Raw genomic sequence first — 25502 nt, 5'->3', positions numbered from 1 at the left:
TGTTTGATAGGGTTTAGGTTTGGAGACATGCTTGGCCAGTCCATCACCTTTACCCTCAGCTTCTTTAGCAAGGCAGTGGTCATCTTGGAGGTGTGTTTGGGGTCGTTATCATGTTGGAATACTGCCCTGCGGTCCAGTCTCTGAAGGGAGGGGATCATGCTCATACTTCAGGATGTCATACATGTTGGCATTCATGGTTCCCTCAATGAACTGTAGCTCCCTAGTTGCGGCAGCACTCATGCAGCCCCAAACCATGATACTCCCACCACCATGATTGACTGTAGGCAAGACACACTTGTCTTTGTACTCCTCACCTGGTTGACACATGCTTGACACCATCTGAACCAAATACGTTTATCTTGGTCTCATCAGACCACAGGACATGGTTCCAGTAATCCATGTCCTTAGTCTGCTTGTCTTCAGCAAACTGTCTGTGGGCTTTCTTGTGCATCATCTTTAGAAGAGACTTCCTTCTGGGATGACAGCCATGCAGACCAATTTGATAGACATTTTTACTTAGGGGTTTACTTACTTTTGTTTCTAGGGGTTTAGACACTAATAGCTGTGTTTTTGAGTTATTTTGAGGGGACAGCAAATGTACACTGTTATACAAGCTGTACACTCACTACTTTACATTGTAGCAAAGTGTCATTTCTTCAGTGTTGTCACATGAAAAGATATAATAAAATATTTACAAAAATGTGAGGGGTGCACTCACTTTTGGGAGATACTGTACCTCTGACCAAAAGGAGTACAACCTATGGACTTTTATAATGTGAATCTAGATAGTTAACCTGATGTTACCCTATGCTAGGGAATTGAGTCTGCTGGGAGAAGTCACATTTTCTAGTTCAAAGGTGTATTGCAAGTGAATAAAAAATAATGTATGAAAGGAAAAACACTGCAAGTAAGCATTTACAATACTTGATTGTCTGTGCTTTTCACTGCAAGTTGGTTGACAGGGTCTCTTTAAATCCACAGGTGATATTTGTATCCAAAGGAAGGGATCCAATGCAGTCATTTATGATGCCTTTCTACATGATGAAGGATTGTGAAATCAAGCAACCAGTTTTTGGGGCTAACTTCATCAAAGGCACTGTGAAAGCAGAACCTAGTGGTAAGAACCACATTCACAGTCCTTATACTTAAACCAGGGGTCTCCAAACTTTCCAAAAATGAGGGGCCAGTTTACTGTCCTTCAGACTTTAGGGGAGCCAGATTGTGGCCCGTGAGAGTAAATTATGCCCCATCATTTGTGTCAGTGGGTGAATTCGAATTGGCTTTAGCTTGAGGAATAGTGGTCCACCAGTGGTTTCAGTTGGGGAATGAAGTCCCATCATAGTTGTCAGCTGGAGGACTGGTGTGCCAAGAGCCAGATAAAGGCAAAAAAAAGGGCTGCAGTTTGGAGACCACTGACTTATAGAAAATTGTTCAAATGGTCACATTGTGTATTCTGGTTCTTCATCTGCAGGTGGCTGGGAAGGCACTGCCACATTTAAACTCAGTTTTCCAGCTGGGGGAGCCATAGAGTTTGGACAGTACATGTTACAGGTGGCCTCTCAAGGTAAGTAGCATTTAATTACTCCAATACATGATTATTTACCCATGTTTTTGTTTAAAAAGGTTGCAAACCTACTAGTTGATCTGCTAGAAATCCAGTGAGCCTCTTCTGCATTGAATTTCTCTTATCAGTCACAGTACTTTCTGTTGACTACAGAACAAGTCTCCCTGTATTATGGAGAAGAAGAGAGAAGAGGTGTTCTACAGTTCCACACACCTATTGTCCTTAGGGGGAATGGTTGTTCCTTCATACAGTACAGACAGATGGTAACAGCTGTCCGCCGAGGACAGGGAGTGTGTTAGGGCTCTTTCACACGGGTGGTCCGATCAGATCCGCCTGTCAGTTTTTTAGGCGGATCTGATCAGGTGCCCCATTCAGCCCTATGGAGCAGCGGATGTCATCGCTGCCATCCGCATCCGATCCTGTCCGTGAAATCCGGACGGATGGAAACCCTATTTTCCATCCGTCCTGGGGATCGGATCGGATGAGAGCGGACAGGCGGTCCGCTCTCATCCGATTCCCCATAAAGAGCAGCGGGGGCTGTGACACTTCCCTCTCCGCACTGCAAGCAGAGACGGAGCTGTCATCCGCCGGCTCAGCGGGGATCGCGGATCGATCCCCGCTGAGCAGCACGGATCCGCCTACAGAGGCGGACCGTGTGAAAGAGCCCTAACTGGCATTTCTACCACGTAAAAATAGAAGAAAAAAGCCTAAAAAGTGGATTTAGAAAAGAATCGCCCGCTTTAAAATTAAAATAATCACATTTTGTTGCTTTGCAGCCTGAAATGACACATTTTTTGTTTTATCCAGCTGTATTTACTAGTGCGACTTATAACATCCAAGTGAAAAATTTAACATCAACATGTCAGAAAAAAATAAAAAAATATTCAAAAACACAATAATTGAATTGGAAAAAAGATCACCTCCTCCTAAAAATTACTTGTAAACAGAATCAGGTTTAGCTAATCACCTTCTCAATGGAACACAGAGCCATTTCACTTTCTGCTGTGATCAGCTGTGGTCATTTTTTTTTTAGTTAAGCATGGAGAGCTTTCCTGAAGCATTTCAATCCCCGGTAGTGCAACTGAAGCAAAGAATCAACTATGGGTGGCAAGGCACTGTCCCCAGAAACCCTTGGATAACGTTGAAGGCAGATAGGCACAATTCAGTAGATGGCTACAAAAATATTTTAAATGCTTTATCAATGTCTAGAAGCACAGTGAAGTTGATTATTAAGAAGTGGAAGGTATTTGGTACAACACAGACCCTCCCTGGATCAGGACGTCGCTCCAAACTGGTTGAAAGAGCCAGGAGGAAACTGATCAGAGAGGCGACTAAGAGGCCTACAGCAACTCTGAAGCAGTTGCAGGAATTTATGACAAAGAGTGGTCATTGTGTGTATGTGACAATAATATCACAAATTCTCCACAAATGTGTCTTGTATGGGAGGGTTGCAAGAAAAAAGCCACTTCTTAAGAAAGGCCACATGGAGATTCTGAGGCCACATAAAAAAAGGGGTTATGGTCCGATGAGACAAAAATTGAATTACTTGGCCTCAACAATAAACTATATGTCTAAAAGAAATCCAATTCAGCTCGCCATCCAAATAACATCATTCCTACAGTAAAGCATGGAGGTTGTAATATCCTGTTATTGGGGTGTTTCTCTGCAGCTGGGAAAGGAGCAGAGCACTTGTCAGGATAGAAGGAAAAATGGATGGGGTGAAATACCATAAAATTCTTTGCTGCCCTCTTGCAGAAAGTTGTCAATGGGAAGAAGGTTTACCTTCCAACATGACAATGACCCAAAGCACAAAGCAAAAATTACTACACAGTGGCTGAAGGAGAAAAATGTGAATGTCCTTGCATGGCCTATTCAACGCCCAGACTTGTCTTAAACCCTATTGAAAATCTGTGGAATGACTTGAAGACTGCAGTCCACACATGGTCACCATCAAATTTAACTGAATTTGAGCAGTTCTGCAAGGAAGAGTGGGCAAATATTGCAAAGTCTAAATGTGCAAAGTTTGGAGAGACATATCCCAACAGATCAAAGGCTGGAGTTAAAGCACAAGGTGGTTCAACAAAATACTGACACAGGGGTGTGATCCTTTTTCCAACTCAGTGATTTTGTTTTTGATTTTTTTTTTTTTTTTTGTTATGGTATGTTGGTGTTCTATTTTTCAATTGGATGTTATAAGTTGCACTGAGTAAATAGAGTTGCATAAAATAAAAACTGTGTCTCTTCATTTCAGGCTGCAAGCTAAATTTGATTATTTTTAAAGTGGAGTTCCACCCATTTTTGGAACTTTAGATCTTTGTAATCCCCTTTAAAATGGCTTTTACCAATGGAAACTTTTTTTTTTTTTTTTGCTAGTAAATACCTTAATTTTGGCTTTATTCCTCCTCTCCTCACTTCCTGGTCCGATCGGCGATGACGTCATTCGGCGATCCGCAGTGTCTGCTGGGATGTATTCTACTTGCAGTAGCTGTATCTGTACTGAGCCGTGCCTGCCCCGCCTCCGCCCCGCCTCCTCTCATTGAATTGCATTGTATGAATGTATTAAGGCTGTTCTCTGCCCAGCCTCCGCCCCGCCTCCTCTCATTGAGTTGTATTGAGAGGAGGCGGGGCGGAGGCTGGGCAGAGAACAGCCTTAATACATTCATACAATGCAATTCAATGAGAGGAGGCGGGGCGGAGGCTGGGCAGAGAACGGCCTTAATACATTCATACAATGCAATTCAATGAGAGGAGGCGGGGCGGAGGCGGGGCAGGCACGGCTCAGTACAGATACAGCTACTGCAAGTAGAATACATCCCAGCAGACACTGCGGATCGCCGAATGACGTCATCGCCGATCGGACCAGGAAGTGAGGAGAGGAGGAATAAAGCCAAAATTAAGGTATTTACTAGCAAAAAAAAAAAAAAAAAGTTTCCATTGGTAAAAGCCATTTTAAAGGGGATTACAAAGATCTATGTATTCCAACCTATTAAAAATGGGTGGAACTCCGCTTTAAGGAGGGTTGTTCTTTTCTATACCCACTGTATAAGGACTGGTAAGATGTGATATTTATTCTTGAGTTTAGATCCAGTTTTCAATTAGATACATGCAGGATCCACTGTTTTGCCTTTCCCTTGCTGAATTGCTTAAAATAGTTATAAAAAATTGTTTAGGAGAAAAAAAAAATATTTTACCATCTTTCCTCAGGAATATGTTTTGCAGGGGGTGATGTCAACATCCTCCAACAAGGTCCTGAGGAATGCTGAGCACTCCAAATCTTGCAAGCAGCCACTGGGAGATTCCTATCAGCGAGATTTGAAATAATATACATTCTGTAGATATTGCTGGAAGGTGGATGACAACATCACTCTTGCCTAGGCAATTCATTCCCTCTAACCTGTGATATTTTTTTTTGTTTAATTTTTTAAGATAGTTCAGCAAGGTGGGGGTCATATGTAAACCATAGATATTCATTGATTCATATCATTGGGCCATTATTGGTGAGATTCCCCTTCTCTTCCTTTTGGGTTGTGATATTTTCCCAGTGAGGACACATCAAAGTGACATTTGATTTTAGGATTAGTATTGTAAGTGTTCATATAAGTTTTGACTTTGTTTCTTTTAAAATGTTACTAAACCCACAACAGTAAAATCTGTCTGTATATACAGAATTGCATGTTTGTTAGCCCCCGTTCACACTGGGGTGACCTGTGAGGCGACCTGGTCGCCTCACAGGTCGCCGTAGGTCGCCTGCCATACAGAAGCTATGGACCCGTTCTAATAGGAGCGACACAAGACGCTCCGACTTAGAAAAAGGGTCCGGAGCTTCTTTGGGACGACCCGGAGCGACCTGCATAGACTTCAATGTTATGAAGTCCGTGCCGGCCGCTCCGAGGTCGTGGTGCGAGCAGCGCGCCGCGACCTGTGTGGTCGCCTGGGGAAGTTGGATCGCCCCAGTGTGAACGGGGCCTTATACTCCCCGTGTAACTTAAGTGATTATTCCTCTGCATTGTGTAAAAAGGCTGTGTGATCCTGTATGCACAGATCCTCCCCCTCCTGCAAGTCTACTCTGGGCAAGTCCAGATAAGACACAGTAAGTGTAGTTCTGCTGCACATGCTCAGTTTGGCATCTATTGCTGGAGAGAACACTTGTGTATACAGATCCTAAATGACAGCCCAGTTCCCCCCCCCCCCCCCTCCTCCATGCCCAGTAACTAGAAAAGAACACTGTGGGTGGTGGGATGTCACATCTTGATTGATGGCTGATCCTCCTTCCATAAAAGCATGAGGACACAGGCTATACAGGATTTCAAGAGGCAGTGGAATCTCCGACATGAACTCCTACATGAACTCTGGTCGACCCTGCAGAGTATAACGTGACCATGGTATACATATCAGCTAACAAGGTATATAGCTGCACTATTTTCATGTAAAAAAAAAATGCAGCATGTTCTGCTTTTTTTTTTCTGGAACTGGTAAGCTCTGGAACTGACTCCACTGATGTGAACTATGCCATTTAAAACCATATAACCTACTTTCGGTGTGTTTTTGATGCAGGAAAAAAAATGACTGGGCTGCATGTGGTGTGAACTGGCCCTAATACCGATCTCATCAGCTGCTTATCCTCAGCTCTCCTTTTTCTTCCCTGGATATACCCCTTCTCCCCTATACCTTCACTATCCCAATTCATTTGACTACCCCCTTCTACTCCCATTCCTTCAATACTGCTTCTAGAATTTTTTTAAAAAAATTGAATGTTAGTAAAAAGGGAAGCCTTATATGAGCATAATATCAGGAAACATACAGATGAATGCTGAAGTGACTAACTGTGCATTTTTGAACAGATGCTTTTTTGCACTAGTGCAGCTAAAATTATTCTAGTTTCTAGTATTCTAGTTTCCATACAGTTGTCTCTTTCTCTTTGTAGCACTCTTCAGTGCAAGATAATGAAATAGTGGCTTCTAAGGTCTTAAAGTTGCAGTTTAGGTATAAATTTCATTGCATAGTTACAACTTACAGATCTCTTACCTGACAAAGTTACCATTACTATAGTGATGGTAGCAGTATTCCAGGTCCAGTGCAAAGTGGCTGCAAGTCTTCATAGTAACAACAGGGGGGTACTTACATGGCACTGCCACCATTCAGAGAATGCCTTGTTTTTTTATTAAATTCAAAGGTTGATTTACTAAAACTGGAGAGCACAAAATATGGTGCAGTTGTGCATGGTAGCCAATCAGCTTCTAACTTCAGCTTGTTCAATTAGGCTTTGACAAAAATAAACAAAAAACTGAAAGCTAAACATTTAGAAATGTAGAACCTTTAGAGTCCATTCACACTGCCGCGACTTGTGAGGCGACTTGTGTGCCCTCAAGTCGCCCCAAGTCGCTTGACATAACAAAAGCAATGTTAATCAATGAGTGCCGTCTTAATTGGCACTACTGAAGTTGCTCCGACTTCTGAAAAGGATCCTGTACTACTTTGAGGCGACTTGTATCCGACTTGTCCCATAGACTTCAATGGGAGTCGCCTCCTTATCTTATTTGAAGTGACTTGTGTTCCGACTTTCCATTAAAATGGTCCTGAACCAGAAAAAAAGATAATTTTTCTTAGAATTTTTAGTAGCACAGGCATATGGCTCCTCTCCACCTGGGCGTTTTTGTTGCAGGCATTTATCAGGCATTTTTGGAGGCAGGCGTGACTTTTTTTGGATTTAGTGTCTGGGAGGTCTAAAAAGTGTATCTGTGAAGTTTCAGCTCTGTAGCATGTCCAGAACCAGAAAAAAAAATAATTTTTCATATAATTTTTAGTAGCACAGGCATATGGCTCCTCTCCACCTGGGCGTTTTTGTTGCAGGCATTTATCAGGCATTTTTGGAGGCAGGCATTACTTTTTTTGGATTTAGTGTCTGGGGGGTCTAAAACATGTACCTGTGAAGTTTCAGCTCTGTAACATGTCCAGAACCAGAAAAAAAAAGTTCATTTTTCTTATAATTTTTAGTAGCACAGGCATATGGCTCCTCTCCACCTGTGCGTTTTTGTTGCAGGCATTTATCGGGAATTTTTGGAGGCAGGCATGACATTTTTTGAATTTAGTGTCTGGGGGGTCTAAAAAGTGTACCTGTGAAGTTTTAGCTCTGTAGCATGTCCAGAACCAGAAAAAAAGATCATTTTTCTTAGAATTTTAAGTAGCACAGGCATATGGCTCCGCTCCACCTGGGCGTTTTTGTTGCAGGCATTTATCGGGCATTTTTTGGGTGTCTTTGGAGGCAGGCATGCATTTTTTTTTTTCAATAATTTCAATTTCAATAATTGGCTCTATCAAAAACGACAATTTTTAAGAACTTTTTTTTGTGTGATTGAGCATGACCCAGAACCATCATATTCTGATTGGCCAAATACAAAGTCGTGCAAAGTCGTCTATCATACAAGTCGTGCTGAATACGTGCAAAGTCGCGCTAACAAGTCGCCCCTTATGAGGCGACTTAGAGGTCGCGGCAGTGTGAACCGGCTCTTAAATTATAAGGGGTCACAAGCACACTACAATTACCAGGGATATCACAGGGTTGTGATCACTATCTTAATAAAACCTCTTCTCCAAACCACAGCTTGTATAAGGGACATCGAAAATGTTTCCCTCGAGTGCAGGTAAGATAAAGAAGAACAAACCCAGTCTAGTTGTATGCGTATTATTTACTTACCATATTAAAATAAAAACTAATAGCAAAAAACGCTGACAGGTTCGGCATGCAAACAGACTGTATCAAGATTTGGAACAAGCTTTCCCGGACAAGTGTGGTGATGTTAAAACCGGTTGGGAGTATCCACACATCTTACGCGTTACGTCACCGGTCCTGTTGTACGTGAGTGAAACACATATTGGTGTCAGCTGCTTTGTGTTGGGAAGGAAGAAGCTGTGGAAACACTTTTTCTATTTCTGGTAAAGAACTATGAATTGATTGAAAAAAATACAAGGCTTTCTCAGAATGGTAGCAATGCATAGCAAGTGACCCCCTGTGGTTAATAGCTGGAACTGCAACCACTTGGCACTGGACCCCAATGATTGCTGCTATCACTGGATGTCTGAAACTAGGCAACTATGCAAAAAAAAAAATTAAAACTTACATAAGTTTTAGCTTAAAGGGGCAAAAAAATCTGTGACAAATGATGTGATGGTTCAGAAGCAAACAAAAAAAAATCTATGAAGCACATAATTTGCTCACAAATTTAACAGGGTCATGATCTACATTACTCACGAAAATAAATTACTGAGAATGTTGAAACTTCTAATCAATATTCTGTGTTGTGCAGCTTCAAGAGGAGGACCTCCAGGAGGTGGATTTCCTTATATGCCTAATGGAAGCTATGCCTACCCACCTCCAGCAGCCAATGGCATCTATCCTGCCGCTGCTGGGTACCCTTTTCCACCACCACCTACAGGTAAGTATTTAGTGTACCTGTATGACTTGCTACATTGCTTGACATTGTATGACTTGCTCACACGTCCTAGACACTTATACCATTACACTATTGTCAAATAAATAAAAAAAAAAGACCAGGCCCTTATATGCTAAATTTCAACCTCAGCATATACTGTATAAGCATGTAATGGGCCATACACACTATACAATTGTCTTTAGATTTTTTTCCTTTAGATTTACCAAAACCATATAACATGAGGTCAAATCTAAAAACTTTCAATTTGTATGCAATCAAGCAGGCCTTTGCACTACATAGTTGAAGGTAAAGCCCCGTACACACGTACCGATTGTCGGCCGTAAATATTCGGCCGCCGACCGATCGGCCGATTGTAGGCTTGTTGGTATGATGCTTCCGACAGCCGACAGCGCATTTTCGGCCGAACAGAATCGGGTGTGCAGGCATTAAAATTTTTGTTGGCCAACACCAGAACGGCCGATTGTTCGCCAGTCAGTACAGATTTCGGCCAACAGACAGCAGATTAGCAAGACTGGGCATGCTCAGAAAAGAAAAAAGACAAGGAAAGTTAACCATCACATGACATCACTTCTGCAGTCGGCTGTTGTTGTCTGACAAAATTCGTGTGCAGTCTTTTGCAGTTTTCAACAGACACGACAGCCCTGGACAAAAGACGGCCGATCGTTCGGCCGACGATCAGTACGTGTGTACGGGGCTTAAATCTAAAGTAAATCTAACAACAAAAGTTGTATAGTGTGTATCCAGCTTAAGTCTAGGTGATTACACCCAAATCAGTTTAGGAAATTATTCCCCCAACCCTCCAACAAAAAAAAATATGTTTAAACTTTAAAAAATATTTAAACTCAAGTCCAAACTTTTTTTTTTTTTTTTTCTAATTTTCAGCAGAGCCATGAATAGTAAGCACCTATTTCTGTCTGTGCCCCTTCTAGAAAAAGAAGAACAAATGAGAGGAAAAGGAAATCTTTATGCCCCAGTGTCTAGATATATTAGGGAAGGGTTAAACCCCCGGGCAGGTTTTTTTGCTGTCTGTGTCCCTGCTTTGGATATTCACCCTCTCTTTTGCATATTGACCATTTTCAACAGTACAGAATGTGATTCTCAATCCAAAACTTCACAGTTGTCACTACAGCAGGAGTAGAAGTCTTCCAATATGGACACAGGTTTCAGCTGGAGCTCCCTACAAAATGATTTCCTTCACTTTTTAGAGATTTACAACTTTCTGTTATGTCTCCAGATGGGTAGTGGAAGGAAGCCTCTCCAAAGGGGCATTTTAGTGGAAGGAAGCCTCTCCAAAGGGGCATTTTAGGGCTATACTTGACACCCAAACAGAAAGGTACAGGCAGCTAATTTTCCCTGTTCTTTGGGGGTCCTGGTATCCGTCAACTATCTAGCTGTAAGCTCCACCACTGGCCAAGGTGTGCAAGCTCTATATATGTGGAGGTGTCACTGACAAGCACTTTTCACTGAAGTTTGTATTGTGTATTTAATTATATTCTGTACTGTAAACCCTCTAACTCAGGGGTCTTCAAACTATGGCCCTCCAGTTGTTCAGGAACTACAATTCCCATTAGGCCTAGTCATGCCTGTCCATGTCAGAGTTTTACAATGCCTCATGGGATGTGTAGTTCCGCAACAGCTGGAGGGCCGTAGTTTGAGGATCCCTGCTCTAACTAATGTATATAAGGTTTGTGCTCTCCTTATACATTGTGCTGTTAGATCTTCCAGTTTATTGCACCAAAAAAAAAAACTGACAGGTTCTGTAACTGTTCTTTGCTCCTTGCTCCTATCCAAAACGAAATATATGTTGGCTGGAATTGGGCTTTTATTATCCAGTCATCTTTTATGGTTGAGACTGGGCTAACCTATATAAGGCAATGTGATTCATTTATACTATGTTCACAAATGTACAATTAAAATGATAAAATATTAATCTTAAATGCTCTGTGTTCTGACTTCTCTGCTTGTTGGTGTTCTCTTTTAGAATTCTACCCAGGACCTCCAATGCAAGACGGTTCGATGTCATACCCACCTCCTCCTCCTTACCCAGGCCCCATGCAACCCCCCTCAGCCTCAGCTTCTGCTCCTGACCTGGCTTCTACTACAGCAGGTATGTTGTCACAGCCAATGAAGACATACAGAAAATGAGAGTGTTATATTCGGTTCCTTTTCTCCTAGGTCACATGTGTGTTCCCAAGCACTGATGGTGGTAGGCGATTGAAAACATAAGCTTGGAATTGTGGTTCTGACCTGGTCTTCCATCCATCAGTGACATTAGCTCTAGTTTCCGTTGCTAAACACACAGAGAAACCTGGCGCTAAGAGATGACAAAAATAGACACCTAAAAAATACTTGAAATAGTAAAAAAGGTGTTTGATGAAGGATGACCATAAATCTCGTCAGGGGTGCAGCTGACCCATACTCAGTCCCAATGAGATAACAACAAAAATGGGATAGAAAGTGCTCCCCTAGACTCAGGACAAACCTTGCTTGAAGATACGAGGTGCAAAAGTCTCCTTTTATTGAAAACATCATAGGAACAAATCCAATTTATAGCATGAAAAATGCTGGCCACCATGTGGAATGGTGTAAATGAAAGTAAGCAGTACCTTGGTGGGAGCCAATGCCGGTGATGGTATGTTGTAAATGAGATAACACCCCCAACAGGGGTTGTTGGACCTGAATAAGGGGGTTCCCCCAAAACATGTCCTATTTGGCGTTCTTCTCCTCCTTTACAGCTGGCTGCCTCACCTACACATCTTTGCGGCTTACTGTGGACACTGCTATCACCCTCACCAGTCTCCGCCTGCCCGGTGACGTCATCTCCCGGCCTAGCGGCGGGACGACGAGAGCAGGAGACGCCGGTGCTCTCTGGAGATACTGTCGGCTGCCTCACAGAAGTGCCTGCAATTTCGCCTCCCAAGTGTAGGTCGACACTTGCGGGTTCCCTTCATTTATGTGGCATCCTTCTGGTGGATTCTTCCTCCATCTCTGCCAGACATAGTTTCCATCTCCTTTACAACATACCATCAGCGGCATTGGCTCCCACTAAGGTACTGCTTACTTTCATTTACACCATTCCACATGGTGGCCAGCATTTTTCATGCTATAAATTGGATTTGTTCCTATGATGTTTTCAATAAAAGGAGACTTTTGCACCTCATATCTTCAAGCAAGGTTTGTCCTGAGTCTGGAGGAGCGCTTTCTATCCCATTTTTGTTTTTGTAGTTTCCTTTGCTGCCTGCCTGTTGGCAACATTCCTCCTTTGTTACTGGGGTTCTTCTGCTATATACAGAGAAAGTGGTGGGAGGGTGTGGTAGGGTGGTCTGTGCAAAGAGCAGACTGGTTTGAAGTGAACCTATGGCCAGCCAATGAACATATAAATACAGTATTAACATATTCTGAGCTTTCACTGAGCTGTGTAGCTGCAAAAATTGTAAAGCAATTAATTCTCAAAATTCACAGAAGAAGCACTAAAGTCCTTAATGTCCTTTAGTTCTCCCTGTTTTCCCTCCGAGCAGTGACTCAGACTGTAGTCTTCAATGTAAGCAAAGAGAAGCAGCTATGGGAGGGCAGCAGGGTCAACTGAACTGCTGAGAAAACAACCTGAATGACTTCAGTGGTTTTGCTGTAAAATTTGAGAATTAATTGTTCCACAGTGCCCCCAGCTACAAAGATCAGTGAGGGCTTGTTGTGAAGTTCAGAAAACTGCTTGTTAACCACTTTTGGACCAGAAGGATTTGTCCCCTAATGACCAGGCCATTTTTTGCGATTTGGCACTGCGTTACTTTAACGGACAATTGCGCGGTCGTGCCACGCTGTACCTAAATAAATTAATGTGCTTTTTTCCCCACAAATAGAGCTTTCTTTTGGTGGTATTTGATCACCTGTATGATTTTTATTTTTTGTGCTGTAAACAAAAAGTGTGACATTTCTGAAAAACAAAAAAAAACAATATTTTTCACATTCTGCTATATAACATCCCCCCCCCCCCCCCAAAAATTTAAAAATCTAATTTTTTTCATCCTTTAAAGACAATTTGTATTCTGCTACATATTTTTGGTAAAAAAAAATCGCAATAAGCGTATTTTGATTGGTTTGCGCAAAAGCTATTGTGTCTACTAACTACGGGAAAGATATTTATGTCATATTTTTATTTGCTTATTTATTTTTACTAGCAATGGCAGACTGATTTTTAGCTGGACAGCGACATTGTGGCGGACAGATCGGACCCCTAACTGATATTTTTGACACTTTTGGGAGGACCAGTGACATTATTACAGTAATCAGTGCTAAAAATATGCACTGTTACTGTAATATTGACATTGGCATGGAAGGGGTTAACTGTGAGCCTAGAGGAGTGTTTACTAACTGTATGGGGGGATGGACTTGTGACATGAGCATAGAGACCTGTGATCCTATGTAGAAGGATCACAGGCCCTCTGTGATCATTTCAGAGAGAAGAACGGTCTGCTGTGTTTACAATAGCAGACCGTCCTTCTCTCTCAGCAGGGAGCGATTGCGGGTGCCCGGCAGCAATTGTGGCCACCGACCCTGTGAATTGGCATCCCCCAGCACCCTGCAAGCGACCGACATAGAGCTACGTCAGTTTGCGCAGGAGAGCCATCCTGCCGCAGTAAAACTGTGGTGGGTGGGCAGGCAGGAAGCAGTTAAGAACATTAATTAAAGAGCAACTTCGAGCAAATTTAGAAATGGTCCCTTGCACTGCAGGGGTTAACTGTTTATTTTTTTGGGGGTAGAGGAGAAACAGTTTTACTTATCTGATCCTCCACTCCACCGGCAGGCGATGCTCCTCCATAATCCGGCGGTGGCATCCTCCTGTTCATGGACCCTGCTCTGGTTTGATGACATCAGCAAAGTTGCGGGGACCAGTTGCAGGGGACCAGTCTAGCTGCAGGGAGGATCGGTTAGGTAAATCCTTTTTTTTAATTTATATTATTTTTTTTGCCCCCGGACCAGGGTTTCCCAATTCATTTTTCCCGTTGAACCCTTTGACATGGTATAGAAAAAATTTGTAACCCCAACAAAAAATTGTGTGCTGTAGAGTGGTGCAGGGCGGCACGGCGCAAACCTTTTAATGAGCAGAGTGTAATGTTCTGTTTTGCTGGCAAATTCTTTTTATGTCGGGTTTTATATTTGGTTTATATCTGGTAAGCACTGCCCCCTTCACATCCAAACAGCGTGATCAGTGGCGATACATTAACCCCCTCATGCTGCACAATACAAATACCATTGGCAATTAACCACTTGCTGACCCGTCACAGTACATATACTGCGACGGGGTGGCAGCTACAGGTGTACGTCACTGCCTGTTTCTGGTGTATGCCCCTGTTCTATCATAATAGCGCTACCTATCAAATGATGCAACCGGAAGTGACGTTCGGCCGAGAACAACTTGCTGTGCATGCGCCAGGCATTCCAACATGGCCACTATGTGTTCCAATAGGTTTCCTAATGTGACAGAACATGAAGCAACGGCGGACATCTTCTTACACCCACGCAAGTCTTGAATTTTACATTGCACGATTGCAGAATCTGATAGGTAGCGCTATTCTGATAGAACAGGGGCATACACCAGAAACAGGCAGTGACGTACACCTGTAGCTTCCACCCTGTCGCAGTATATGTACTGTGACGGGTCGGCAAGTGGTTAATTTCTAATGGTATTTGTATTATGCTGCATGAGGGCGCTAATGTATTGCCACTGATCACTGATGCATTAGTGACCGACCAGTGGCAGTTAATTAACCCCTTTGAGCTGCATTAGGGCAACCAGTGTCTGTGTTAATTAAACCCTTTTTGCTGCATTAGTGGCACCAGTGTCTGTGTTAATTAACATGAGTTGCACTAACACTGACACTGGTTGCACTAATGCAGCAAAAAGGGTTTAATTAACACAGACACTGATTGCACTAATGCAGCTCTGCCACTGGTCGGTCACTAATGCATCAGTGACCAGTAGCAATACATTAACCCCCTCATGCTGCATAATACAAATACCATTGGTATTTAACCTCCCCTCAGCCTCAGCTTGGTTCTTCCTTGGCACGGCGGCTCCTCCAGGTCACAGCTTCGGCAGGCAAACTCTCTGCTCCTTTCCTCTTGGTCCTTTCAAATCCTGCAGCCGAACTCAGTGACGTCACTACGTGACTACGAAGCCCCTGTCAGGTGGGTATCTCCGCTGACAGGGAAAAGGTTCCGCCCCTCCCCCCGTACCGGCCCTGCTCTGCTTTTTCCGACCTTCCGTAAACAGCAGGTAGCGTCAGCCATCTTTGATGTGGCAATTTTGTGGGGTCCATGGAACACCAATTGGGAAACGCTGCCCTAGACAAAAACTAGCAATTAAACATTGCAGTGGACTTTAAATGTTCACATCCTGGCCACAGGTTCACTTTAAGTTAGCCAGTGACTTTTGCGTATGTCCCCAAGAGCAGTGGCTGAGGTAGAAATCTTCCCATCCTTGCATGACTTGCATTGACTTCAAGCCACAAGACCTGCGATCCTTCTCGGCTTTACCAGAAGGACCGGCACTAACGCTAGGCAAACTAGGCTTCCCTACTCTGCACCGGATGAAGGGAGCTTTGGGGGCTTGTCAGTGCCTTGTTCTCTACCACACTGTGTGACAGTAGTGATGCCGCTGTCAATCCATTCAGGCGCCATGCAGTACTGTGGAGGAGGAGGCACTGGGAGCTTGTCCGTTCCTCGCTCTCTATCCCGCTGTTTGACAGGAGTGGCGCCGCCGTCACTTCTTTGATTTGAGTAGCTGGAGAACGTGGCACAGAGCCAGAACATCAGCAGCTGCTGGAGGGAGCCGCTGTGGAAAACATCAGTGTCTTATGCCTGGGATAGAAAAAGTAAAGGTGGGCGGAACCCAATATCACACGTCATCATGGATATCAGACACCACCCACACCTGTTCCAATGGGGAGGCGGAAGATTTGAGAAAGGGAGCTATTCCACTTTCTCTAGATAGATGGAGAACCTGAGGGCTCAACAAATGGGGGACACACATTCAGGCAGCAGTAACAAGGTAAGAAGCTTGAGATCTTTTTCTCTATACCACTTCCAAAACTGCTGAGATTGCTGTTTAGAAATACCCAGTGTGGATTACCCTGTTGGGACACAGTGTAGTGACATTAATGTGATTATAAATGCATTTTTTTTTTTAAACAATTGGGTTTTTATTTACTTGCTCTGTGCAATGGACTTGCACAGAGCAGCCCAAATGTCTAAATGCCAAGTAGCAGAGGTGGGCTTTCAGATGTTGTGACCAATTTGACTGGATGTCACACCAGACACATGTTCAGAATCTCCTGGTCACTATCCTGCATCAGGAGCTGCCTGTGACATCCTATTCACTGTGCTGAGAGCGCACGTGGAGCGCACTCTCAGCACAGAAAAGCCATTTGTCCTTCCAGTGACACCTTCAATGGAGGGGCATTTTTTCCTTTAGTGACACCAAGAATGCAGGGACATTATTTTTTTCCAGTGACCCAACGAATGCAGGTGCATTTCTTTTTTTTTAATTAAACATTTTTATTAGAATAAAAACATACAAAAAGTACAGTTTACAAGCATACGTACAGATGCATAGTTCAGAACAATCAGTAACCAGGTAATACACACAGAAGATAACAGGAGATCAAAACACGGCACAAAGAAAGAACGTAGGAAAGCAGTTACATCTAGGTTTGCAAGGAATATAATCATGTCACATATACACAGGTGGGGGTGAAGAAAACACGACCTGCGTAAGTCAGGCTGAGGCAAGAATCACTCAGGAGGGGGACGTAAGGTCATCATCACTGCACACATGTGTCAGATACATTGAGCCAGTGGTCCCAAACTTTGTTGTATTTCATAGGACATCCCCTATTGATATAAATTTATTTTTTATAGCGTAGGGTGTCATTTACGTCAGCCTTCCAGTCGGGAAATCTGGGGTGGGGGGGGGGGGGTCTGCCTCATCCAGAATTTAGATCTCAATTTACGATTTTGTGTGTTTATCGATATTGGCATCCGGAAAGATGCCCAGTAGGCATGATTTGGGGTCCAGGGTCAGAAATCTACCACTTGCTTCCAATAGCTCTGCACGTAGGGGCAGGACCACAGAAGTTGGTAGAATGTGCTTGGTGCCAACTGGCACATTAGGCAGGTAGAGGACCGGCTCTGATTGAATTTAGCTAGGCGCACAGGCGGGAGGTACGTGCGATGGAGAATATACATTTGAGTCAATCTATCCGACAATTTGGGCGAGACCGCTTTACATGTGTCCAGTGCCTTACCCCAGTCACCATCCTCCAGGCTCCCCAGGTCCCCCTCCCATTGCGTTTTAACTTCATAGGCTAGTTTAGTCGAGGAAGGGGTATGCAGCGTGTCATAAAATATAGATATTAATTTCTGGGGATCTTCGCTTTTGACCATCTCCATGATAGGATTGCGAGAGAGATGAGGCACAGAGTCTGGGAATTGAGCGTGTAGAGCATGATGGACCTTTAGGAACCGGAAGAGCATATGATTGGGAGGGTAAACCCCACTTTCAGGGCATCAAATGTTTTCAGTGAGTCTGCAGATATCAGGTGTGAAAGGCAATAAACTCCCCCATGACACCAAACCTCTGAGTCAGGCACTGTCAGAAATTCTGGAAGCGTTTTGTTATACCAAAGGGGTGTGTAGTTGTTATGTGCAGGTATGTCTAATTTGACAGAGGCCAGTCTCCAAATCTGTCTGTAGTGATGTAAGAGGGAACCACGTCCACCCATCCCGGAGCCATCATCCATTCCCGCAGCTATAGCACAGATGGGGTCAGTTGAGCCCATCTGGGACACAGAAGTAGGAGGAAGCGTTGCTTGTCAGTCTTATCTATATGAAATAATTGGTATACTTGGGATGCTAAATAATACAGACTGAAATCCGGCAGAGCTGTGCCAGCCAAGTCAGTGGGATTTTTAAGCAGACGCCATGCCAATTTATGTCTATCCTTACCCCATACAAACGGCTTGAGAATTACGTCTATAATTTTAAAGTATTTTAGTGGTATATACACTGGATACACAATACATATAGAATTTTGGGGAGGAGTATCATTTTGACAAGGTTAATATGACCTAGCACGCCGAGTGGGAGACAGGCCCATATTTGCGTTTTGGATTTTTAATCAGCGAAAAGAGAGGTTCTATGTTGAGAGAGACATAATCTGTGGGTCCCCTAGTCACCTGCACCCCAAGGTATTTGATACTGCTGACCCTCTGGAGTGGCAACTGGGTCTGTAATTCAGTTTGGGGGGCAAGATCAAGCGGGAGAATCTGTGATTTCCCCAAGTTGATCCTGAGCCCAGAAAATGAGCCAAAGTGTTCAATTTTACGCAGTGCCTCAGCCAGAGAGGAACGTGAGTCTGCTAAATATAGCAGGGAGTCGTCCGCATACATACTCAACTTTTCTTCTAGATCGCCCACACGCAGGCCCAGTATCAACGGGTTGTCCCTAATAGAAATTGCAAGGGGCTCTGTGGCCAGTGCATATAGAAGGGGGGGGCAGGGGGCAGCCCTGTCTAGTGCCTCTAGTAAGTTCAAAAGTGTCTGAGAGCCAACCATTAGCCACAACACAACCCTGGCAAGAGGAGCCTGGTAAAGCAAACGGACCCACCTAAGAAAGTTGGAGCCAAAGCCATATTGTGCCAAACACTTCCACTAGTAGCTCCACTCCACCAAATCGAACGCCTTGGCAGTGTCAAGCGTCCCCAGTGTTGTCATGATGGGCTTGTATGTTCATGAATAACTTCCTTAGATTAAATGACATGTTCCTGCCCGGCATAAATCCGGCTTGGTCCGCATGCACCAGGTTAAGGACAACTTGATTAAAGCGCATCGCCAATATTTTCGCCTGTATTTTGATGTCCACCTGGAGCAGGGAGATAGGCCGGTATGATTCAAGGAAGCTCAGGTCCTAATAAAAACATGGTAAAAGAAGTAATGCTCAGAATATTGATCCCGATAAATGCCACTTATTGACTCATCCATGTGTAAAGTTTACTTTTAGTTAATAATCAAGCTAATGCTCTGTATTCCTCCCTCCTAGCTTACTGAACAAATTGTGTTATGTGCTTTATATTTTGTGTGTAAAAATGTGTTATTTGTGTACAATAGTTCCCTATTCCCTAGATCTTTTCAGGAAAACATAGATTTCCTCAGTACTCCTGTCTGCTCTGATTAGCAGGGTTAGGTGGGCTAGGCTTAAAGCAGAACTACTCAAAACAGTTGACAAAAAATGATGTTCTTCAGCAAGGAATACACATTCCACATTTAATAATTATGCTACCAAAATTAGTGTGTGCTGTAAATTGCCTCCAGCATTGCTCCTATTTCTTCTTGCTGCAGGCTGCCCAGAACAGCAGTTAAAGCAGAACTAAACCCTCCTATCCTTTTCAGCCAAGCCACCAGCTATTTTTCCTCATTCAACCCTGCTAGTATTAATGAGGTTACTGGACTTTTATCTAACACCCATCTAACCATCTGCCCCCTGAAACCTGCTCTCTCGCAAATGCAACGCTCACTCTCTGACTCTATTCTTCGCTCTCTAACTCACATCTTCAACCTTTCCCTCTCTTCTGGCATCTTCCCCAACTCTCTAAAACATGCGTTAGTCACTCCCGTCCATAAAAAGCCTTCACTGGACCCCACCAATCTTCACAATCTACGCCCCATCTCCTTACTCAACTTCTCCAAACTCCTTGAACGATTGGTCTACAACCAACTGAGCGACCATCTAAGAACAAACTTCTTGATTCCCTCTAGTCTGGATTTGGCCCTCAACATTCCACTGAAACTGCTCTCCTTAAACCCACAAACGACCTACTAATAGCAAACACCAATGGCCAGTTGGCCACTATTCTGTACTACTCCTCCTGGATCTCTTTGCTGCCTTTGACATAGAGGACCACCCCCTCCTCCTCAAAAAAAATCTACACCCTTGGTCTCCGTGACTGTACTCTTCACTGTTTCTCATCCTACCTTTTGCAACGCACCTTCGGTGCTACTTAAAACTCTACTACCTCCTCTCCTCTTCTTTTCTCCGTCGGGTCCCCCAAGGTTCTGTTCTTGGACCGCTCCTTTTCTCAATCTACACCTCCTCCCTGGGTCAGCTGATAGTTTCCCATTGCTTTCAATATCATCTCAACGCTGATGAAACCCAAAAAGCTCACTCCCATCAGTCTCCCCACGCATCACCAACTTACTAACAGACGTATCAGCCTGGATGTCACATCACTTCCTCAAATTCAACCTATCCAAAACTGAGCTCATGATATTTCCTCCCCACGTTCCTCTTCCTCTGATTTCTCTGTCAAAATCAACGGCTCAACAATCAACCTGTCCCCCCATGCCAAGGTCCTACGTGTAATACTGGACACTGAACTATCCTTTCAGCCACACATCCAGTCCCTGTCCAAAGCTTGCTGCCTCAACCTCCACAACATCTCAAAGATACGCCCCTTCCTAACCAACAACACCACAAAGCTTCTAATCCATTCCCTGGTCATCTCTCGTCTCAATTACTGCAACTCCCTTCTCATTGGCCTACCTTTAAATAGGCTATCCCCCTTCAATCCATCATGAACACTGCGGCCAGGCTCATTCACCTTACAATCCGCTCTGTGTCTGCTACCCCTCTTTGCCAATCCTTCCATTGGCTGCCACTCAACCTACAAATTAAATTCAAATTACTAACCATAACTTACAAAGCCATCCATAACTTGGCACCCAGCTACATCACTAACCTGGCCTCAAAATACCAACCAAATTGCTCTCTTCGTTCCTCCCAGGACCTCCTACTCTCTAGCTCCCTTGTCACTTCTTCCCTTGCCCGCCTCCAGGACTACTCCCATCCTCTGGAATGCTCTACCCCATCTGTCCAACTATCACCTACTTTGTCCACTTTCAGACGATCCCTGAAAACACATCTCTTCAGAGAAGACTATCTGGCAACCACCTAACAACTGTATTTTTATTTTCTCCATCTGCCTATCCCCCACATTTATTACCTCTTGTATCTCTTGACCCTCCCTCTTAGATTGTAAGCTCTAACGAGCAGGGCCCTCTGATTCCTACTGTATTAAAGTGTATTGTATTTTACTGTCTACCCCTTGTAAAGCGCTGCGTAAACTGTCGGTGCTATAATTATCCTATATAATAATAATAATTATAATTTCATGGTTTTACAGTTTGCTTGAGAGCATAAGCAAATGTGACAGTTAGCATTCCTTGTAAGCCAGGAATGTCACTGTTTTTTGAAACTGTTAAATCAATGGGTTTAGTTCGACTTTCATCTTTAGATTGTCAGCAGATCGCCCCTCTACAAAGTTGGCACAGTGCAGAAAAAAAAGAGAGCAACTGAGCATGTGCAGAGCAGGGCGAGAGTGTATTACTGGATTTTAAATCGTATAGGCACCTATTTTTAATGTTTTACATAACTATACCTGCAAAAGGGGCCACAATGAAGTGATCTAGCTAGACTTCACTTTCTGACCAACATTCTTGCAGTTATTTGATTTTTTTCTATTATACATAGTATGTCTGTTTAGATTTCCTCTTAGGAATCTGTTTTCTCTGGGACTTGGAAACATTTTTTTTACCACATTATTTGTTGGTCTTGCTTTCTACTGTTTGAATATTATGTTGTTCCACCTGTCTTTTAGTGAATGGTCAGTTGGTCTTCCACTTGTTATTGAGGTCGATTGTTCATTCATCTAGCAGTTTCCCTATAGAGTTGATTATCTATCCTTGTCCAAGATTGATCCTCAGGGTGCCATCTACTTGGTAATGGCAATTTCCATATTTGGTTTAGCTTTTCTTAATCTAGATTTGAGTTCTCCACACCATTTCTCAGTGAATGTTGCTCACCCCTCAGCTGGACAGCTTTTGGGCATCCTGACTGTAATGGCACTTTTCCACTGCAAGTACCGGCTAGTACCGGCTCGGCTCTACTCGGCCCTGCTTGGCCCGGTTTGCTTTTCCACTGCGGTACCGCATGGTATAGTGTCGGAACGGTTCGGTACGGTACGGTATAGGTTTGCTTTTCCACTAAAGTAGTACTAAAGTTAAGTGGGTGGGATAACAATGGGGTGGGTGTGATTCTCTGACCAATCAGTGGCTAGTAGTGACTGCATGCAAAGGATTGTGGGATATGGTACCAGTTTGGTACCTGTTGGAACCACAATCGAGTAGGTACTGTTTTTTCAGAGCCGTACCGTACCGTACCGTTCGGTTCCATGCAGTGGAAAAGCAAACCTATACCGTACCGTACCGAACCGTTCCGACCCTATACCATGCGGTACCGCAGTGGAAAAGCACAAAAGCGTGCCGAGCCGGTACGGTTCTATGCAGTGAAAAAGCGCCATAAGCAAGTTATGTGTTCTGTCCATAAATCTAAACAGAGTAAATATTTGTTCTCTACTTTGCAAAAATAAGTTGTCTGTTTAATTTTATTGAAGTAAAGCTGTCATGGGAGAAATATGGGCATTGCCATTGCTGAGCAGGCTGATGACAGGTCAGTGTCTGCTCCGCTATGCAGAGCTGACACGGACACAGCCTGCTCTCATCTATGGGGCAATCGGATAGAAACAGACCGCCTGTCCATTTTCATTCAATGCCATCTGATCCGCCAGGCGGAAGGGGAATAGGTACCCCATCAGTCTGTTTTTGGCGGTCAGGATTGGATCAGATGGCGATGGTGGGAGTCAGCGGCCACTGGTTTCTGTACTTTCTGGTTACTGACTTCGAACGAGTATGCATCATCCGAAAAAAGTAAGTAAATTAGACGTCCTCATTTACTTTACTTTAATCTGCTTTAATTTTTTTTCTGTTGAATAATGGTTCTTCTTTCTGACAGGAATTCTTGAATATTTTTACATTTTTCTTACACATTTTATGTTTTTTTTTTTTTCTGTAGCTGAGGCCAAAGCTGCAGAGGCAGCTGCCAGTGGATACAGCAGTACCAACCCTCCCAATGTTTTCATGCCAATGGTAAGCCTACTAGGTTAACACTAATTCTGTGTTATGGTGGCCTCAATTTGATCAGTTAATCAAGTGTTTGATGGGATCTGATTGAATCGAATACAAATGATAAACTAGGCATTCTCTTTAATTGATTAGTGAGTTTTTGTCGCTATAACTGGCTGATTTGGTTTCAACCTTTTACATTTATGACTGATCAGATTTTAAACCGTACACAAGTGTTGAGTCAGTTGATGTTTTTATCCAGTGGTGGTCAACAGTATGGGGGCCTCACGTGTGGCCCCTGATGTTACCAAAGGGGCACGCGTAATATTCAGTGAATGTAATGCTGCAAAAAGATGTCAAAGACTGCAAACATACAACAGGAGATACAGTAGCCAGACAATACAATCATGCTACAAGGGATTGTTAGACTCCAAACTTGCTGTAGGAGTTGATGGAGACTAAGGGCATGTTTAAGAAGACATTCATAGACTAGACGCAGGTTGGGAACTAGGGTTTTGATTGATGTGGAATCGCCTATTAGCAAATGGTGATACCTAGATTGATGACAATTTGCTATGTGTATGGTTACCTTAAGCCTTAAAATTCCCCTATAGTCTAATCCATATTTTCTTTTTCTTCAGGATTATCCTCCACCACCTCCTTACTTTCCACCGGATGAAAAGAAAAACCAGTAAAACACATTCAACTAAGAACCAAGGACCTTTGTAGCTTCCTAACTTGAAGCCGGATCTTCCAAAGACACTAATTCTCTATCATTCCTGAAGATAGTCTTTCTGTTAGTAAGGCCCCATAGCTCATTAAAGCCTAACTCCTGGCCTAGCCCCCAGTGGCCCTTGCACTGTATGTTTTTACTTTTTCTTTTTTCTTTAAAAATGTTTTTAAGTATTTTTATTTTAGCATTTCCCTATGTCTTCGGACCAGTCACGTGACACAATGGGCGCTCTACAAGTGTTCTCCAGTGGTGGGTGGCCCTCAATGGTGCAGAGAGCAAGGCTTATGTGATGACATTAGCACCACTCTGTACATCATTATACTGTGAATGAAGGGGGCTGTGGTAATACCCCCTCAGGGGTAGGCCCATGTCCTTTGTCATAGGGGTTGAAGGACTCTGGGTGGCATTTAACCTAGAAGGCTGAGGAGGTCTTGTAGTGAAAAAGTACTGCAGGGGATAGCTCCAGGTCAAAGGTAAGAATGCAATCTGGGATGCTTTTTTGTTTTAAGCTGCTGGGAGAATTTTGTAAATTACAAAATTGGCCCAGAATTGGCCTTAACATTTCTGATCAGCATATGGCAGGCTCCTTTTGGCAGGATAGTTTCTAGTCACCTCTAGATCTCATCAGAAAGACCACTCTATGACCGCTCTGTCTTGCACATCTAAATCATAGCAGACTAGACTGTACTGCATCCTGCTATATTAAGCATGCACTAATCTTCATTTCTGTTATTTGATTGCTGTGTTTATGCAAATAATAATTTAAATTATTTTGAAGGAGTCAAATTGAAAATACACTGTACATAATATATTAAACCAAGATAAAAATTTACTAAGCTGGCATGTCTGTTTATTTTGTTAAATGAGATACGAAAATGTATTATATACATTATATGTCCAAAAATTTGTGGACTTGACCATTGACTACCCCTCCAAATTATGTGCAAGCGTTTGCATTAAAGGGTACTGTTGGACCTCATTTAAACGACTTAATGAGGGCAGATAGGGTACTGCACAGTTAGCTGCAACCAGTATGTGTTTGGCCAAAAACGCTATCCTGGATGCAAGCTGTCTGTGCCCATGGCCCTGCAGAAGCTTTGTTCACATTTACCCCAAATAGAATGCAGTAAGGTAAAAAAATAAAAAACCTGCCTTTACAACCAGTTTAATATTTAGGGAATATATAGAAATTTTAGTATATCTTGTTAAGAGACCACAGATGGCAACTATTCTTGGAGCAGGAATCATTTAATATTTACCGTATTCAGTTTTAGTAAAATGTTACATTTTTAATCACATGCATTAGGGCGTATTTATAAAATATTCACATAGCAATTCACTCAGTGAAAGTGCATGTACATTCATTCTGTGTGAATAGGGCAAAAAAAAGAAAGTTGTTACAAAAAGGGAGTCCAATTGAGTTAAGAAATACGTATGACTAGACTTTATATATGGTTATGTTTAGGGAATAGGAAATATGCATACTGAAGGATTTTTGCACTCTCCCTTTTATATTTCACTGCCTTTTCTGTTTTTGTACTTTTTTTTCTTTGTCAATGAAAAATGTAAAAAAAAGTGCATTCACTATATTTGGTCTCCCACAGTGGAAATGCAATTATTTTAGTAACTATAAACTGCCAAATATCTTTTCTCATCAGCATTATATAGCAATTCTGTGACTTCTATCGGTGTCAGCCGAGCACTAGTTAAAGCTTGTAAGAGGATTTTTCATACTGCACTGA

At 43.1% G+C, this 25502-nt stretch overlaps 1 protein-coding gene across 1 annotated transcript in view; it reads left to right on the top strand.

The window, feature by feature from the left end:
* The window catches only part of WBP2 (WW domain binding protein 2), a 50214-nt gene extending 26347 nt beyond the window's left edge, over positions 1-23867 (top strand). Inside the window, exons 3-8 of the mRNA XM_082271496.1 lie at positions 982-1117; positions 1472-1564; positions 8869-8997; positions 10997-11122; positions 22978-23051; positions 23669-23867. Coding sequence (XP_082127622.1) covers positions 982-1117; positions 1472-1564; positions 8869-8997; positions 10997-11122; positions 22978-23051; positions 23669-23722 — 612 coding nt within the window. The 3' untranslated portion in view covers positions 23723-23867. The remainder of the gene's footprint in view (positions 1-981; positions 1118-1471; positions 1565-8868; positions 8998-10996; positions 11123-22977; positions 23052-23668) is intronic.
* Positions 23868-25502: the final 1635 nt, after the last annotated feature.

Source organism: Pelophylax lessonae (genome assembly GCF_965119305.1).
Source record: "Pelophylax lessonae genome assembly, chromosome: 11".
NCBI classification, from domain to species: Eukaryota; Metazoa; Chordata; class Amphibia; order Anura; family Ranidae; genus Pelophylax; species Pelophylax lessonae.
This window is presented reverse-complemented; position numbering and strand designations above follow the sequence as displayed.